At 41.6% G+C, this 20,130-nt stretch overlaps 1 protein-coding gene across 1 annotated transcript in view; it reads right to left on the bottom strand.

The window, feature by feature from the left end:
- The window catches only part of LOC145407018 (uncharacterized), a 65,910-nt gene that overhangs the window by 30,099 nt on the left and 15,681 nt on the right, over positions 1–20,130 (bottom strand). Inside the window, exon 3 of the mRNA XM_080278034.1 lies at positions 3,270–3,357. Within this exon, the coding sequence (XP_080134160.1) occupies positions 3,270–3,357 (88 nt within the window). The remainder of the gene's footprint in view (positions 1–3,269; positions 3,358–20,130) is intronic.

Below are 20,130 nucleotides of genomic sequence, written 5' to 3'. Positions count from 1 at the left end.
CCCTAAGTTTGCCCAGATTTTCGTCCTTTTGCAGCTTATTTCGCGGTTACCAGTGCAGGAAAAAGGCGGTACTACAATTCCACAGCCTTTTCATAGCACTTCTTCGTGACCAGCATCATATTATAGTTTTAATCACTTTTTACAACTGAGCACTGGAGAGATGGTAGTTTTAGGTCAGATAAGGGTAAATGTAACATAGGCGTAAAATTACCGTACTTCCATCTTGAGTGTTGATCCGTAACAACTGGTTAACGTTTGATTATGATGCTAGACACGAAGGAATGCCATGGAAAGGATGTTGCGCCATAGCATAGTCTTTTTTTTTTTCTGCCACTGTGCTACTCGAAATAGCAGGCAAAAGGACAAATATTTCCACCAAAATAAATGAACGAACTATAGATGTAGGAGAAAGAGGGGAAGAGGTCTTGGTGGACAGTAGGGTGAGGTATTTAGTGGTTGGTTTGGGTAGGAGTAGGGGTGGTAGGGTAATAGTAACTGTGAATATTTAGACACTGATAAAGTTAGTTTGTTTTCATTTGACACAGATTCCAAACCCCTTTCAGCTTAGTGGAAATGTTGATGGACAAGAAGACGGGTTATATAGCTTGAATTCTTTAATTTCTCAGACGTTTCGGGCTACAAGTAACGGTAGAGAAAGTAAAGAATTCAAGCCCTACCCTGTATCTTTCTCCCACCCAACATTCCACTTCTTACAATGGATCATCCACCTTTCAGCTTAATTTATGGCTAGGTGTAGGCAGCTTAGAGGGTAAATTTGACCTGTAACTAACGACACTAATTCCCACCTCACAACTCACATCGAATGCAACCATGACTTATCTGAGCTGTGAGTGACCTTGCTCTACCAGGTGATGACAGACCAACAATAACATACTCGGTGTGGGTGGTTTTAACTGTGGTGGACAGGGGTGGTGATAACAGATGGTTGTGGTAGAGAGGGCGGTTGTGGCGGTAGTTGTGGTGGGGAGGAGATGGGAATAGTGAAAGGATGGTGGTGGTTGCGTTAATTGACAGGGTGGTTGTGGTAAGCGGGGCGGGTGTGGTGGTAGTTGCGGTGGGGAGGAGGTGGGAGTAGGGGAGGAAAGGTGGTAGTTGTGATAAATGCGGTGGAGGGGTGTGGTGGAGAGGGGATGGTGAGGGTAATGAGGGTATGAGAAGTGTGAACTAAAGAGAGAGAGAGAGAGAGAGAGAGAGAGAGAGAGAGAGAGAGAGAGATTTATCCTCTTCACTACGATCGCGTGTTTTCTATTTCATCCTTGCGACCTCCAGAAAAATCTAGTCAGTTTTGGAGAGATCTTTCGAACTGGAGTGGTTTAATATACTGTAAGTAACGCAGGGCTTGATAATCTTCTCAAGTTTTGTAATACAGTCTTGTGGTAGAGAAAAAAAAAAGAAAAGAAGAAGTTATTACAGTGAAGGATGTTAGGTAAAAGAAAGACAGAAGCGACTGATGATATTAGAAGGTTTGTCATGAACTGTAGATGTGGCCACGGCAATGTTGAAATAATTGTTCGTTTGTTACATACAGCAAAATATCGAGAACATAAAGGGTTCTGTTGTTGTTTTTTTTGCCTGATGAAAATCCGTGACCCCTCTTTCAGCTCAGTTCATTTCCAAGTGGTCAGATTGGAGGGTGATTTGACTAGTAACCAAGGAGGCTCGTTAGCTCCATAGTCGATTTATTTTCACTTCACAAAAATCAGTAACTCCCTTTTTCAACCCAGTTTATTTCCAAGTGTAATTAGATTGGAGAAAAAATGACTTGCAACCAAGGAGACTGATTTCTACCTCATAACTAGGGCTCCGAATTTCATGCAACCACGACTTGGCATTCAAGATATGAGACTGGGCCAGGTCCCTTAGATGAAAACAAAGCCGACTATTGTAACTGTTTTTCATTAATGAGCTCTTGACGCCAGCCTCTCTTTCATCCATCCATCCATATATCAATCCATCCATCTATCCATCCATATATCAATCTATCCATCTATCCATCCATATATCAGTCCGTCCGTCCATCCATCAATCCATCTATCCATCCGTCCGTCCGTCCGTCAATCCATCCATCTATCCATCCATCCATTCCTTTACTGCTCCTTCATGAATGTAGGGCTCCAAGGCTGGATTAGTTTCACCAGACATTAAGACATGTTAGTCTTCCCAGTCCCTCTACCCTGAGTGGCATCATGTGAGCAGGAAACCCTAAGCACTCTTGAATGTAGATTCTTGTGGACCCGTTAAAGCTGCAAAACCTCAACTCGAGGGCGAATAATATTTTACTTTTACAGTACCATCTCCTTTTTCTCAGGACTATAAAAAATGGGAGAAATGGAGTTCCCCCGAGCTAAGCCCTGAATTGGACTATATAGCCCCGCTAGGGTTACAGGAGCGAGCTACCACTCCCGGCACGGCAGCCCGGGCGAGGCTCGAACTCGCAATCCCCCGATTACGAGTCCGGCGCGCTACCACTGTGCTAGCGCGCCCCCCTCAGGACTATGAAGACTTGGATCCTAGAAGGTTCATTAATACTGTGAATTATCTACGTCTTTCAACAGCTTATGGAAATTGGTGAGTTACCAGAAAGTGTGTAATACATCAAGAGCCGACGTGAGGAGTGCAGACCTTGGAGGATAACCTAGAGACCAAGAAATGAAGAAGGAAGCGGACATTTTGAAAAGATGAAGGAAGCCGTAAGGTGTCATGGCCGCCTCCTGTCCTCTCGGTGAGCAAGTAAATATTAGATTTTTTTTTTTTGCACTAATTCCTGTTTTTTCTGCATTAGTTATCAGATTTTTTTTCTATTAGTATGCCAGCATTTCTTATCAGTAATTTGTTTCATTTTAGATACCAATTTAAAGATACATTTAGAGGTCCATTTACAACTACAGACAGTGAAAGAATCATCTAGACAGCTAGGCAGACAACCATTCTGTCATTACGATGGACAGGCAACCATCTAAACACTCATTTTGACACCAGCTTAGAGATCCGTTTAGACAGTCTTTTAAAGATCCTTTAGATTATTTAGACAGCTACTTAGGCAGTCCATTTAGAAAGCTACTTACATAATCATTTAGAAAGCTGCTTAGGTAAACCATTTAGACAGCTGCTTAGGCAATCCATTTGGACAGCTACATTGCCAATTAATTTAGACAGCTACTTAGGCAATCACAAAGATAACCATTCATAATTCCACAGAGACAGCCAACTATACAATCATTTAGACAGTCATTTAAACAGTCACCCACCTGGACATGGACTGATAGAGGTGGACGTCAAAGCTGAACTGACAGACGCGTGTGTCGTTGTCCTCACAGGGGCGCTGACAGAACTCACCTGGAATATACAGACAGGTGTAGGTGGACAGGTGTGTTTGGCAGGTACAGGAGCGTTGCTGAAATTGTGGGTGTAGGGGATAGGTGTGGTGGATAGGTGTGGATGGCAGGTGTGTTTTGCAGGTGAACAGAGGAGCTGCGGAATGTATAGATGTAAGGGACAGGAATGGTGGGCAGGTGTGGATGGCAGGTGCATTTTGCAGATATAGAGACGAGTTGCAGAAAGTGTAACTGGGTGTAGCTGGTGGGATTAGACAGGTGTGGTGTGAGTAAGTGATAAATGTAGTACACAAAACACCTGGAAAACACAGACAGGTGGACGTACTGCTTTCAGTTCGATGACCTACTTATCATTCTCTTCTTGCTGTTTTCGGACGGTTTTATTCATTTCAGGATTGACTTACAGGGCTGGCGGGATTAGGTAGTTACTGTATCACTAACATTTTCACTTTTTGAGCCTCTTAGATAGAATTAAATCGCATGGAGGTACGAAGAATAAAACGATAAATGTCAATGGACTAAAGGAGTTAACATTTACAGACTAGTACAAGTGTGGCAGGTGTATGTGTGGTGAGTTTAAGAGACGGGCGTGGAACGTTTAATTGTCAGGTTTGGTGGATTTAATGACAAGTGTGATTGGTTTAGTTAAGGAGTGTGATGGATTTAATTGACTAGTATAGCTCCGGCCAGAACTTTGTGATATACCCAAGGTGAAGAGTGGAAGGGCCGCTGCAGTCTTACTGGACCGCGGGTCACTCTCTGGGACCGCAGCCAGTAGGTTATACAAACTAGCACCCGAGTAGTTTGATGTAAATGATCAAAAGTTTGAACAGATTGGACATCAAAGCGAGCCTTACCATCGTAAGGAGTGCGTATTAACGTTCCTGAATATATATATATATATCATAACTGTATATTAACGTATAAGCTAGATATTAATATCGTAAATTTTGCATGGATCATAAGTTTAACCAACACAAACACGACATAGCAAGGACGGGTGATGATCATGGTGTAGCGAGGCTGGGAAAACAACCTTATGAACCGCGCACACAGACCCTCCAACAAGGTTAGGCTGGGATTAACTAGGTTAAGTTTAGGTTGGATTAGGCTAGGTTTGTAAGGTTAGTTTAGGTTTGGTTAATTTAGCTAACGATTAACATAACAGCGTCCTTCTAAATTAACCTAACCTAACTTAAACTTAACCTAGATTATCGCAGCCTAACGCTCTGTTGTCTGTTTTATGTACTATAGTCAAAAAAAAATAAAAAAGTGCTATACATTGTATGGAATACTGTTGGGGATGGCTTGTGGCCCAAGACGAACATGTCATCACGCATATTTTTTGGATGCAACCAATTTGTTACGATCACAGAGTCATCTGTGTCAGACTGTGAACAGGATATTAAATAACCCAACTTCATCATTCATTAGAAGACCCCTCAGCTAACAAATTTTCTCAGTCTGTTTTACCAAGTGATCACATATAGTAAACAAATACAATATTACCACATCAGTATTTGCTTCTCTCCCTTTCCTGTCCGTCACCACCCTCCCCCCCAACCCCACGACAATGCCAGATCCCTCTCTCCCCTGTGCTTTACCACTTCATACTTCATCCCCCACCACAACCCCAGATCCCCCTCCCCCCCTCTCTCTCTCTCTCTCTCTCACCTTTCCTGTTTGGGCGTCTGTGTGCGCCGTTCATAAGGTTGTTTCCCACGCCTCGGTACACCATGATCATCACACACTCTTGCGGTGTCGTGTGTGTGTGTGCGTGTGTGTGTGTAAACTTATGTTCCATGCAAAAGTTACGATATTAATATCTCGCTTATACGTTAATATACAGTTATATATATATATATTTAGGAACTTTAATACGCACTTCTTACGAAGGTAAGACTCGGTTTGATGTCCAGTTTGCTCAAAGTTATGATAATTTATATCAAACTACTCAGGTGTTAGTTCGTATAGCCTACTGCGGTCCCAGAGAGTGACCCGCGGTCCAGTAACTCTGAAACGGCTCTTCCACCTTTCACCTCGAGTGTACCGATACCGCGAATTTTTGTCCGGAGCTGCACGTTGGGTTTATTTCATATATGTGGTGGGTTTTATGGACAGGTATGGTGGGTTTAATGGACAGGTGTGATGTGTTTAAATGATAGGTGTGGTGGACTTAGTTGACAGGTGAGATGGGTTTAACTGACAGATGTGGGTTTAATTGACAGGCGCAGTGGGCCTAACTGACAGGTATGGTGATCTTAACTGACAGGTGTAGATTGGGGTACATCAGGTATACTGTAGGTATAGGAAACGATTGTGACATGTTGGTGTGGGTGTAAGTGTAATAGATATAAGTGTGGCTGTACTCATAACAGATGCAGGAATTAGTGTAGGTAATAGATGTAGATTTAGGTGTGTGAGAATAATGGTGAAAGTGGCCTAAAACCCTACTCACGAAAACATTTTATCACATAAACTCACCGGCATTCCTGGTCCATTCACGCGTTCATTCATAAAACACACACACACACACACACACACACACACACACACACACACACACACACACACAATGCCTTGTTAACTCTACCTCCATTATCCAATCCAGAGCTAGGCAGACTATACCACACCGCACCACACCACACCACTGTTTACAACACCAACCGCACCGCACCACACCACGCAATGGCAATGCCTTATTGAACCACACCACATTACACTACACCATACCGTACCATACTATACCACACCACATCTTACCACACCGCACCGCACCACACCACACCAAACATAACCAAACTATAACTGTGCCTAACTAAACCACACCACACCACACTTTCCACACCGCACACACCAGCCAGACGAAAACAGCACACCAGAGCACAACAGAATATAACACATCACACTTATGACACCACACAAAACCAGATCATGCCACAGAACGCTGGAGCATGCAACACCAAACCACACTACACCACACCAAACCACCCCACACCACACCACACGACCTTAAACCTCGCCATACCACACCATATCATACTTACCACACCACACCATACCACAACACGGGTGTACGGGTACATTTTTTCTTTAAATTTTTACATTCGTGTGCAGGACAGATTTGTGCTAAAGTACAGCAATTTGGTGGTCTTATGCGGCTCGTAATAAATGAAAATTAATTAGTAGAATCATTTACGTAGCCTGTTTATCTGATATTAACAAAAAATTAACAGAAAATACAGAAAGGGGCGAAAAACTAATTAGTAATCGCGTTTATTGTACAAAAATTCAGCTTGTTGGCTATGTGATATATTTGGCAGGGTTAATTACACGTGTATCGCTTAGGAGTGCAGGTTAGAGGGCACAATCATCTCCTGTGTATTTATTTATTTATTTATCTGTACGAAGTGTAATTTATCTGCTGTTTTATTGCATTAACCCCATTAAACCAAAGGATGGTATATCTTTTTTATTCCTGCTGATTCCTCACGATTTTATTCAGCTTTAGGGAGGCATTGCAGACTGTTGGAGTTAGGTTTAGCCATAATTATTTCAGTGCCGTATGTCGCCCTTAACCTGAGACGATGTGTATAGGTAGCAACGGTAAAATACGAATGAAATCTTCGAGGAGTTACTAGAACATAGGCTAGGTTAGTTTTTAAGGCATGGGGTAGGGAAAGTTAGATCAAATGCAGCACCGCTTTTGAGGCTTGGACCTTTATTGTCTTAAGAGCGACGTTCTGCCCTGTGCGTGTTTCCTCAGACGGAAGGCCCGTATTCTCGTCGGACAAAGAGGCTCCCTAACACCTCTTCCTAACCGATTTATTTTGCTTATTTCTCCTTATTACCCTTTTCCGTGTTATATAAATCCTTCTGATGTCGCAATACTCTGCACGAGCAATATATAAAATGATATCAACTAGCCATATCCGAAAATGAATAGTTGAGGAAGAGGTGCTAGGGAGCTTCTTTTATCAACGAGAATAAGTCTAAGGAACGTCGCACGGAACAAAACGTCGCAGGGAAGAAAATAAAGGCCCTTAACTCAAAACTGGTGCTTGAGTTGATCCAATTGGTGAGGCATGTTTACCGACTTTTATAGAAGTTATGGTGAACTATGTCAGAAGAAATCAGGCACTGCTAGGTAAATTTGGGACTGGATTAATAAGTTGATAACGTTGCTGGATGCATTCTGTTCTGAACACACACACACACACACACACACACACACACACACACACACACACACACGCACACACACACACGTACGTCTCTCATACATCACTATTCTCTGGTCTCAACACATTAGCAACAGAAACAGACACCAACCAGTAGGAAGAAGAAACAGTCAGAGTTCTATATCCGCGCCATACAATTGGTATAAAGACCTGTTCAAATGATCAGAGGTCACGTGTGGTTTTGGTGTATCATAATAACAGATTGTCAGAAAATACTCTTCTAGACGTGATGAATCAAAACTCCTTCCCTGATTCTGACATAGTGTTTAGAGCATGGTTGGTCACCAGCATTCGAAACATGCGAGCAGCACCAACTGATGGTGTGAAAGAATCTTCAGGCCGAATATTTGACTCTTCCTTGTGCCTTAACCATTGACTGATTGCTGTCAAAATTAAATTACTCGTACTTCATCTTTACCCGACCCTTAACGTATCCATCAAGTTTGGTTCAAATAGGATCAAGAGTGTTTTATGTTGACCCTACCTTATGACCTTTACCTTTGAACTATTGTTCTGAAAATAGTTAGCCTATTTCCTTCTCGGCTTACCATAAACCCTTCCACTGTATGTCATTGAAATCGATTCGGCACTGATTTACAACAGAAACTTTGACCTCGTTCTGACACCTTTCTCTCCATCGGATTGTTTTCAAAATATAAACACTTCACCCTTTTCTGTCTCTCAAGCCTTCGACTAGATTTTGTTCAAAACCAGATTAGAACTGTTTGCTTTAATTCAGTCCCTTGACCAATAACCTATGAACCCCTTCACCTCTAATATAATCATCTGTTCCTCTGTTGGTCCTCAGTCATTGTGCCAAATTTGGTGCGCTTCCATCCAATAGTTTTTTTTCTTTTTCTTTTCAATTCATTCTGACAGAAAGACAGACAAACACACAGAACCAAACATAATCCCCTTGTTCAGCGCACGTGGGTGTAATATAACACCACTAGCACCATGGTAACAACACCAGCAACAACAAGAGCAACAACAACGGACACAGTGGAATAACAATAACAAATCACCACTACCACCACCACCACAACAACAATAACAACAATAGCAACAGCTCAGATGCACAAGACACTGCTATACCATTTTAAATCTCGAAAAGAACTTATTTTTTCTACACTAGAGGAACAATCTTTAGGGCACGTTTTCGGAATCGACAGTTTTCCTCAGGTTCATTGCTGTAAAATTTACGTGACAGCACCACTGTGATATTGACAGTAATTACCATATTGTCTGCCTTCAGACTTGACAAAATCCCCAGATTCACGAGCCACAATTTATGCATAATCTAGACAAACTTCAGATTATGATGTCAAGCGGTAGTTAAATTCAGCAGTTCATTTCACTGATTGTATGAATATCATAAGTTTCGAACATTTTAAACCAACTTTATTACTGACTATCATATCCATTGCATAGCAGGTATCAGTTAAGAAGATCCATCGCATAGGAGGTATTATTAAAAAGATCCATCGCACAGGAGACATTCATTAAGAAGATCCATCGCATAGGAGATATGAATTAAGAAGATCCATCGCATAAGAGGTATACATTACAAATATACACGTGATAGCTTTTTAATTCTTCCAATTTGTTTAGACAATTCCGCATAACTTTGTTCTTTAACTATAGGAAATCAGAAGACATCCTTTTACTTTACTCTTGCTGCCGTCATCCGGTTTAATTAAACTTACTGTAGGAAGGAGCTGCCATATAGAAAGCATTTACGAGCATCTAACCCCTCCAAAATATAAATTCTAGTCCACGCTGAATGAAATAGTCGGGAAATAGCAGGAATAAAACGAAAAAGGCATCCCTGGACTTAGTGGGATAATACAAACACAATTTGACACTTATGAAATAACGTGTCGGTATATACAGTATAACATCGCTCTCGTCTCTGATTTATTGCAGGGTGAATGTCTTCCTCAGGAAATTCATCTGTAAAACATAATTTCAACGTGACATTTTTCACTCCTGTGTAGAGTTGTTATTTGACTGGTTACATTGTCGATTTGTGGTGAAGTGTGTGTCGATTTAGGCTTTGACATGCCCTTTGTTTAACGTACGCAAAATAAGTTGGGAAAGTCCTGAAGGTATACACCAAGTCGGTTCTCACTTAAAACTTTGAAATAATGAAAAGTTACCTCAGAACTATCCAATGCCATTTTTGCACGCTACACGTCAAATTAATTCGTTCAGACTGATGGTGTTTTTTCCATGTTGCTACATTCAAACTACCTTATTTAAATTTGGTGTGACCTTCGTGAGGAGGTCATTGAAGGCAGTATCTTGTAACCCCTGCAGTTTTCAAAGTCCCTCACAAGCTTATTTCCCACGTTCGGAGGTATTAAGGATGAAATAGGAAATGGCAACGTAGAGGAGGTAAGGCAACTTCTGTCGATTCAGCAGATAGAACTGTCATAATTTCCCTGCATTTGACATAAAAAAAAAAAAAAAAAAAGAGAGAACATCATTTCAGGCTGCAAAATGTTAAACCACAACCACAGCAACAACACAAACACAACAGTAGCAACCACCACTACAACAAGAACACAAAAACACAACAAAGACAACCACCACCACAGCAACAACACAAACACAACAAAGACAACCACCACCACCACAACAGCACAAAAACACAACAAAGACAACTACCACAACAACAATACAAAAACACAACAAAGACAACAACAATACAAATACACAACAAAGACAACCACTACTGCCACCACAACACAACAGAGACAACCACCACCACCACAACAACACAAAAAGACAGCTCCCACCACCACCACAACAACAACAACACAGAAACAGCAACGACAACTACCACCACAAGAACATCAACACAAAAACATAAGAATGACACAGCTGCCACCATCACAACAACAACAACAACAACAACAAAGACAGCTACCACCATCACAATAACAATAGCTGCCCAAGGAAATTGTGTGTGTGTGTGTGTGTGTGTGTGTGTGTGTGCGTGTGTGTGTGTGTGTATGTGTGTGTGTATGTGTGTGTGTGTGTGTGTGTGTGTGTGTGTGTGTGTGTGTGTGTGTGTGTGTGTGTAGCAGAAACATTACAGGCCTAATGAACACAATGGTATAGACAATAAAAGCTAGTACATTCCCAGGGTCATTTTTCTAGGGGTTTATGAGGCCTCCAGTTCATCTTCCTTTGTGGCTTATTTTTATATTTTCCATTGACTTTCTTTAATGTTGATTTTGTACATTATTTATATATATTTCTGACCTTTGAATCCTGAGTGCTGGAGGTGAAGGTTCTGGTGAGGGACGCCTTCACGTGGTGACACCTAACTAACTGAGCGACTCCACTGCCCGGTTATACAAACGTCCCTTCGTTCTCTTCATATCCCTCCTCCCCCCATAAAAAAAAAAAACTTGGTGGACTGCAGGAAAACGGGAAATGTAGCCTGCAGTCCACTGGGTTCATATATTAGAGGAGCCTGGGTTGCAATTACTACTACTACTACTACTACCACTACCACCACCACCACCACCACCACCACCTCTATCACTGTCTCTACTACTACTACTACTATCACCTCCACAACTACTACTACTACTACTACCACTACCACCTCCACAACTACTACTACTACTACTACAGCTACCACCACCACCACTACCACCTCAATCACTGTCTCTACTACTACAACTACTACCACCTCCACAACTACTACTACTACTATTACTACTACTACTACTACTACTACTACCACCACCACCACCACCCTCTGAATCCTGTGACTTTTTCTTTCTTTCTTTTTTTTTTTTGCTACCTTCCAACGAGTTTGTTAAGCTTACAAAAAACCCTCATAAGCTGAAGAAATTAAAGGCTATATGAGAAAATCGTCTGAAGGTGCATGTAAAGTGTCGACAAAAGAGAGAGAGAGAGAGAGAGAGAGAGAGAGAGAGAGAGAGAGAGAGAGAGAGAGAGAGAGAGGCATATTACACAAGGCCGAGCAATAAGAAACAATTGAACGCCATAACAGGACACAGACACACCGCCCCACTCACCCCACTCCATCCCCTCCCTCCACTCCATTCCCACTCCACCTCCACGCCGCCTGCATACCTTTCCACATACCTCACTCCATCCTCACTACCCCACTTCCATTCCCACCTCCCTTCTCCACCCCTTTCACCCCACTTCATCCCCACTCCTCCACTTCCATTCCCACTTCACTTACCCCACTCCATCTCCTCTCCCAACTCCACCCTTCTCACCTTACTTCCTTACTCTTACTCCACTCAACCCACTCATCTTCGCCACAGCAGCTCAGTTATCTCCTCTCATATATACCCCACTCAGCCTTGTAACTCTCCATTAATCTCTTGATAACATGCCGACATCTTAAGTTTTTTCATGGTAACACTTAGGAGCGTCTTCGTGGAGAGATGGTTGTTGTCATTATAATAATAATAATAATAATAATAATTATTATTATTATAGTTATCATTATCATTACTTATTTTTTTGACAATAATAATAATAATAATAGTAATAATAATAATAATAATAATTATTATTATTAGTTATTAGTGGTAGGTGGGGGCGCTCACCATCCACTCACTCGATGTAGTGCTGCTGTCGGTTGTCTGCCATTTCCTCTCCTCCATATTTCTTTCCTTCCATCCTCTTCTGTCTTTCTTTCCTTCATTCTTTCCTTGTCCTTCTGCCTACGGGTGGCTTTACATTCCCTCATCTGTCTTTCTTTCCTTCATTCTTTCCTCTTCCTTCTGCCTGTGGGTGACTCTACACTGAGTGACAAGCCAAATGGTTTCCTGAACACCAGGAAACCATGTACTACGCTGGGTGGTAACCATATAACCAGATTTTGGAGCCTGGTGGTTTAGTGGGTAATTATTGCACTCCAATCGGATTGGGCCGGTGAAGGTTTATATCCAAGGGGTGGCTGGGGTTGATTGCTCATGTAATGCCACTCAGGGACGAGTGAGGCTGGTCACTCTCATCTTAAATGTCGGGACCAACTACCTAGCCCCGAGCTCCTACGCTCCTCTTGGGGCAATGTAGGACTGGATGATGGATGAATGGATGGATTACTTATTACCATTTTGTTGCAACAGACAATGCTCCCACCGAAAGTGTCTTGTTTTTACGCAGCCCTTCTTTGGATTAACAATCCTCGTTTCTACCAAATTTACTGCCTTGAGAGACTAAACTCAAAATTTTCTTAGTAATAGGCTACTGAAGTTTCCAGTTAACCCCTTCAACCCGAGGATACATTTTGCCTTTAATTACCTTTAAATCTGGGTAAGATCTTATGAAGGGTTCCCTTGATGGATAGCGGGTCCGGTCGTATGAATAAAAGGGCCTCAGGCAGCGGATGACATCGTTTAATACCCTCTACCTTCCATGTTGCACTCAGGGTGGTCTGGGTTCTGACGTTATTTGTAAACAAACCTGCTGGTACAAATGTACCGGGTTTTGGAGTGGATTTTTTTTATTTTCCCATTTTATGCTCAAATAATTACCTAAAAATGACTTATAAATCATAACATAATTTTCTACAAACAAACATATGCCTAAAATGCTTCAAAAATATGCTATAATAACAATACATGTGGCCGATTTTTTTTCACGTTTGCACATACGCAGGGCTTAGGCAGCATGGTCGTGTTTACATTGGAGGTAGAGGGAAATCATTTTTCGCCCTCAACACAGGCTTCAAATGAGATAGTAGAACAGGACAGCAACTTGGAGAACTCTGAAGTGACTAGCAGATTCGGTGAAGAGAGGGAAGTGCATGACATCATCGATTTTGAAGGATTCTTAACCAGTGATATACAAATTCTATCAGTGAGTAGTGTTGGCGTGAAACATGTTATCGCCAGGTTTGGAGTACGATAGTGATGACCAGGAGAGTGGTAGTGACAGTGAGGGGATGGCAGACAGTGACAGTGATGGATTTATTCCCATGACTGACGAGAGTGATGATGATTTAGACCTAACTCCAGAGTGTGTGACCCTTGTAACCCTCCCAGTACCGGTAGGCCTGGTGGTACTGGTAGTGCTGATGGATCTGGGTTTATTGGGCAGAGGGTGATAGATTCATACCAAATTGCTATAAATTTGATGGAACTCACAGTGGAGTGACAAGGGCTGCTGGTGAAGACAAAAACAGTTCTGAAATGGAGTATTTTGTCTTGTTTTTTGATGGTGAAATTCTTGATTATTTTTTTTGAAAATAATTGTACACAGAAGCAAGAAATATGTTTTTTCTAATAAGGAAAGAATGTTCTGTTCAAACTGTAAGATCAAGAAGATAAGTTTTTTTGAATGAGAGGAAATAAGTTCTGTTCTGATTACTGGTAGCATAAGTAAAGTTCAAAAGTTGAAATTACAATTTTTTGAATATGGAAACAAGTTCTGTTTTGAAAATAATTGTACACAGAAGGAAGAAATAATTTTTTCTAATAAGAAAAGAATGTTCTGTTCAAAGTATAAGTGAAAACAACGGATGGAAAAAGGTTGTGTTTATTTACATTTTGTGGCTTCCTCATGGATTATCCAGATAGCATTCATCGGCTGTATCTTCAGTAATGGGTAGGTAAAATATATTTATTATTTTTATTGATATTTCATCATTATCCATCATCTCAAACACATAAATCATAAAAATATGACTTCTCAAAATTCCCGAAACTTTTGCCTCCCGGGGCATGTCTGCGGATTCCGAATTGCCTCACAGAGGGGTTTGCCTGTTGAATTATTCAGATCTGAGGAGAGAATTTTTTGTGATTGGAAGACACCTGTAATGTGGTGTATGGATTTTTTTTATTTTTATTTAGGACTCCACATTCCGTGGAGTTTTTATTGAAATTTTAGATTATTATTATTTTTTTTTGTGGGAGGGGGGAGGAAGATCTAGAAGGCTGGCATTCACAGACCATTTGAGAGAGAGACTTGAAATTTCAGGAGTGATGTATCTTGGCTGCAGGCTTCTTTTAGCACATTTTTTTCCCCCTAGAACTGGTGCCCTGTATTATTTTTTTCATTTTTCTCTCATGTCCAACAAAAACTACTGAATCAATTGCTTTGCAAATGTTCCAGTATGTAGTCGTCAACATACAGTATACTAGTGTACCTGGGTATTGATACTGAGACCCAACAGACACATTTAGAGATTTTGAGGAAAATCGGAATGGCCGCCCCGAGCTTGAATATCCTAAATCTGAAAGTATTTGGCCAATTTTGACCAAACATGGTAGAAATGTAGTGTTTCATGAGTGAACATGATTTGCTTAGTATGAATGACCTTAACCTTAATCTCATGGTCACAGGTCAAAATCAGTAAAAAATACTGAGTCATACCAAAAGTCCCTTAACCCGCCCTGTCCCAACCGATTTTCCATCACTGACTCCCCCCAATCCCGACCAATTTTGGAAAAAAAAAAAATTTGGCTCAAACCTCCCCTGTTGGTGAGAAACCGAAAATTCATAGAGAAATCGCTCTCCTGAGGTTGGAAATACTCGACAGAGGTAGCAGTACTCTTTACCTTACTGGGTTTGCTATCAGGCTGGCATAAAAGAAAACAAGTTCTATGGGAGGGTAACTATTCCACACCACTCATAAATGGAATTTATTTATTTATTTGGTACCGGTACGAATTTATATGTAGTACGAGAGTATATTGGTTTTCAGACAGTAATTTAGGCAATATATCTTAAGCATTGTTTCACCCACTAACACATCAACATACCTGACCTTTTTTGGCGACATTACCTGATCATCATTTCTGACTGTTTCTTCCTCTAATGCTATGTAAACTTTGACCTCCACGTTGTCATCGATTGGGGAATCACTTTGGCCCTGAATGTCTTTATTGGTCAGGTCACTGGTAACAGGTGAATTGCCGAGACAATGGCATGCGGGGGGTGGGGAGATCATACGGGGTAAGGCATTGTCCCTGCTTGGCATCTTGAAGAGAAAGGTGTCCTGTGTATACATACCAAAAATCACGCGCGAAAATTGAAAATTGTGCAAATCATGAACCTTGCAATTGTGCGACGTACCAGTACGTCGATGGGTCTAGCTGTGACAAAACGTTGTGACGTACCCATACGTCAACGGGACGCCAAGGGTTAATACTAGGTCTACAATGATATTTCAAAGACTGTTCACTGTACCACTATCTGATGTACAATTGTGGATTTTTTAAAAATCATTCTTATCTGGAATGTGGCATTATCATCTGGAATGTGGAGTTCTTTGAATATTGCTTCGGCAGTTTCAAAATTCGTTTATTTTGTTTTTCCTTCCTCTGTTCATCTTCTGTAAAAAAAGTAATGGTAAAAAAGCGACGGTAAAATGGTAAAAAAGTGGTGGTAAAAAAAGTGGTGGTACAAAAAGTGATGGTAAGAAAGTGATGGTAAAAACGTGATGGTGAGAAAAGTGATGGTAAAAAAGATGATGGTAAAAAGAAAGTGATGATAAAAAAGATGATGGTAAAAAAGTGATGGTCTAAAAAGTAATGGTAAAAAAAAGTGATGGTAAAAAAAGTGATGCAAAAAAAAGTGATGGTAAGAAAAGTACTTATTATGGTAACAAAAGATGGAAAAGAAATGTTGGTAACAAAAGATGGAAAAGAAGTGTTGGTAAAAAAGTGATGGTAAAAAATTGATGGTAAGAAAGTGATGGTAAAAAAAAGTGGTGGTAAGAAAATGAAAGTAAAAAAGTGATGATGACTGTACTGTACCTCTTAATTTCCTATAGCATTTGCACATCGCTTCCTCTTTAGCCTTTCCATACGATGATGTTTTTAAATATTATTCATGCTCTTTCCAGTCGCTTTCATTCAGCGTAGGGTTTGGCATTTTGAACTAGAGGGATTGGATAAGTTATAGCCCTCTTCAACCCTTTCAGTGCAAGAGGGTTTGCCAGAACTGAATAAAATCGTCTGTTGGTCACAAGCATAACCTTTAAAAAAACATCATTGCAGTGAAGGATAAAATTCCTCTTCATTTACACTGTTCTTAACCTCTTTCGTTTCGTTGACGTCGTTTAATTTTTCTTATTGTTGTCAGATGATTCTTCTTAAGGGACACTGTTCCAAGTTTAGGTACGGTACCGGTATATAAATCATTAACTTCTTTAGTAGCTACGGGATGTCTGACCTAACTTCATTTGCTTAGGGGTTTCAAGAAGACAATCCATCTATCCATCATCCATTTTTTTTTTTTTTTTTTTTTTTTGTCCGGAGCATAGGGGCCCTGGGCTACGCGTCTTCCGACATTTAAGGCAAGGGTGACCAGGCTCGCTATCCCCTGAGTGGCATTATGAAAGCAATAAACCCCAACTACTCCCCATATGGAAACCCTGACAGCCAACATCAGGTTGGAGCAACATAACCCACTAGACACCCAGGCGTCAGTTGGTTACATGGTTACCACCGGGTGTTGTGAATGGTTTTCTGGGCTACAGGAACCTGGAGAGAGAGAGAGACATGAAGCCTGAATGTTCATAATAACAAATGAACACCCTCTTATTCACTCCAATGCCATGTATGTTGAATTATCTTGCTACTTTTCGACGTTATTTATTTAGCTTTTGAGAGACTGTTCAGAGTAGAGACTGGAGACTTTTCACTCGACACATCAAGCCATGTTCCGTAGACTGAACGAAATCGTCTGGAGATAGATAGCTACTTCATCACCTTCCTTTCCCCCATGCCTCATCACTATACCTCCTCCCATTCTTCACTTCTTGCCTTACCTCCATACCTCCTCCCCTGCCTCATCCCTTGCTTCACTCTTGCTGTATAGCCTACCCCTGCATCCTCCCTTGCCTCATCCCCAGCCTCATATCGTGCATTATTCTCTGCCTCATACGTCCTGCATCCACCCCTGCTTCTACCCCTGCCTCATATTTCCTGCATCTTCCCCTGTCTTATCTCTACCTCCTCCCCTGCCTCCTCTACCTTCCCCTAGATATAAAATGCACCCTCTGATACAAGAAGTCGGATTTTTTTTTTTTTTTTTTTTTTTTTTTTTTTTTTTTTTAGTACTTCTCCAGCCTTTCTGCTGTTATATTCTTCCCACATTATCCCTTTACCCACTCCCCTCCCCTCCGCTCACCACCACTCTCATCTCTCCACTCCTACCCTTCCTTCTCCTCCCCTTCCCTCCAGTTCTGTGTCTCCCCTTCCCCTCTCTGCTCTCTCTTTCCCGCCTCTTCATTCCTCACCTTCCTCTTCCCCCTTTCCACCCCCCTCCTCTCCCTTCCCCCTACCTCTCCACCCCTCCCCTCAACACTCATCTAGTCAATTGTGTTCATTAACTTCAATTTTGTTTTTCTGGTGGTGAAACATGGCGTCACTCTATCCGTCTTCACTCCTACGTGTTACCATTCCTCTTTAATATCTGTTCCTACCATTTGGTACATCCCGGTGTACTGTAGGATAGTGCGGCGGAGTATTATTCTGCTTGATATGTGTGTGTGTGTGTGTGTGTGTGTGTGTGTGTGAAGAAAATAACTTGAGCTGATCCGACTTTAACCAAACTTGGTGTAGGGGTTTTGAATTTTATTGATTGAGTGCTCCGCAGCCAGTGTCGCGGGTGTGCCGTGTTTCTGGTGCGCTGTGGTACAGTACCTTCCCCCTCAACAACAATGACAGGATAATCCCTGGAACAGGAGTTGGCTACTAGCGAAGCCGTCGCCAGGAAGTGTAATTCAGACATGAGTAAAACGTTTGGTGTGCATGGTTGAGTCATTGAGTGTGATACGCCTTGGCCTTGAGACTCATGCACATGTAGGAATATTAGCTGCTGGTGTGTTTTATTGTTATTATTAAGAGAGTTTGTCGGTTTGTGATCCTTTTGTTTCAGCACCTGAAGCATCAGTCTGTTACATCCTACTGAAGGTATGAGAAGGAACTTGTGGACTTCAAGAGTATCGTAATCATAACTTCAAACACAATTCTGTGATGCAACCTTAGACATTTTGGGTAGAGCTGAAATAGACGTAACAAACTATCTGAGGGTGTGTCTTTGATGTGCTGTTGCCATTTGCAACAGCATGTTTGTGCTAATTAAGCTTTCCTCACTAACACTTAAATTATAAAGAACAAAACAGAGATCAAATCTGAAGTTGTTGGACGAGGAGCTTTGTGTGGGTCTTTCTGTAACGGACCCAGACATTAAGAACCTGTGTTCCTTAAAACAGGCACAAGTTTCTCTTTATCATTGAAAATATCATATATTTAATTCTGGGAAAAATGTTTTTATTATACGGCCCCCTGGGGGTAGGGTTTTTTTTTCAAGAATACTACCCCAGTACCCCTGCTTGTCGTAAAAGGCGACTAAAAGGGTTGGCGGAGGGTTAGTGCCCCTCCCCAGAAAACAACTAACTAAAAAAACAAACAATAAGCCTTGGACAAGGACTGACCAAACGATGACGACCAAGGACCAGACAAAGGACATGGTTACCGGAACGTGGAATGTAAGGGGAGCGAATGATGAGGTGAAAGAGAGAGAGATTGTCCAGGTGCTTGAGGGTGGGAAAGTGGATGTATGTGGAATAACTGAAACAAAATGGAGAGGAGAAGGTGTGAGAGAATGGGAGTATGGATGGGGTATATGTGCAGGAGTAGGTGAGAATGAGAGGGCAAAGGAAGGAGTATGTATAGTTGTGAGTAAAAGATGGAAGAAGAGCATAAGACAGTATGGATCAGTTGGGTCAAGGATTGTGTGGGTTAAGTTGAAAGTTGGAATACAAATGTGGGCGATTGTGTGTGTGTATGCGCCAATGCAAGATCGTCCTGGAAGAGTGAGAGAAGAGTTCTGGACAAATGTAGAAGTGTGCATGGAAAAGTTTGGAAGGAATGAGAGAGTGTTTTTGATCGGTGATATGAATGGTAAAGTTGGGAATGTGAAGGTGGATGGAATAGTTGGTGAGTGGGGTGTTCCTGCTGAGATAGATGAGAATGGGAGTGTGTTAGTGGACATTTGTGCTGGGAGGGGGTTGGTGATAGCCAATACCCTCTTCAGGCATAAAATGATCCACAGGTATACATGGCGTGTGATGCGAAGGGTGGGTGGTGAACTGAATGAAAGGAAGGCAATGATTGATTATGTGTGTGTGAATGAAAGGATGTGAAGATGTGTAAAGGATGCAAGAGCTTATAGAGGTTGGGGGAGTGGACTTTCTGATCACTACTTGGTGGTGGCCAGAATTAGGATTCAAGTAAGATGGAGGAATAGAAGAAGGGAGAGACGAGAGGAAGGAGTAGTTGCAAGGAGAGTGGAAAGGTTACAAGAGGATGAGAAAAAGGCAGAGTATAAGTGAGAAGTGGAGGAACGATTGGGCAAATATGAATTGGAGCAGATGGGAGACGTGGAAGGTGCGTGTAGGATATTTACAGAAGAAATACGTGCAGCATGTGATGTGGTGTGTGGAAGGAAGAGAAGACGGAGGGGGGTGCAAGGAACAGCGTGGTGGACTGAAGAGGTGAGACAGGCTTGGCACAAAA

Source organism: Coenobita brevimanus, chromosome 72 (assembly GCF_032717465.1).
Source record: "Coenobita brevimanus isolate Jiangsu-jjx chromosome 72, ASM3271746v2, whole genome shotgun sequence".
NCBI lineage: Eukaryota > Metazoa > Arthropoda > Malacostraca > Decapoda > Coenobitidae > Coenobita > Coenobita brevimanus.
The sequence above is the reverse complement of the archived record's forward strand: the minus strand, read 5'-3'. Positions and strand labels throughout refer to the sequence as shown.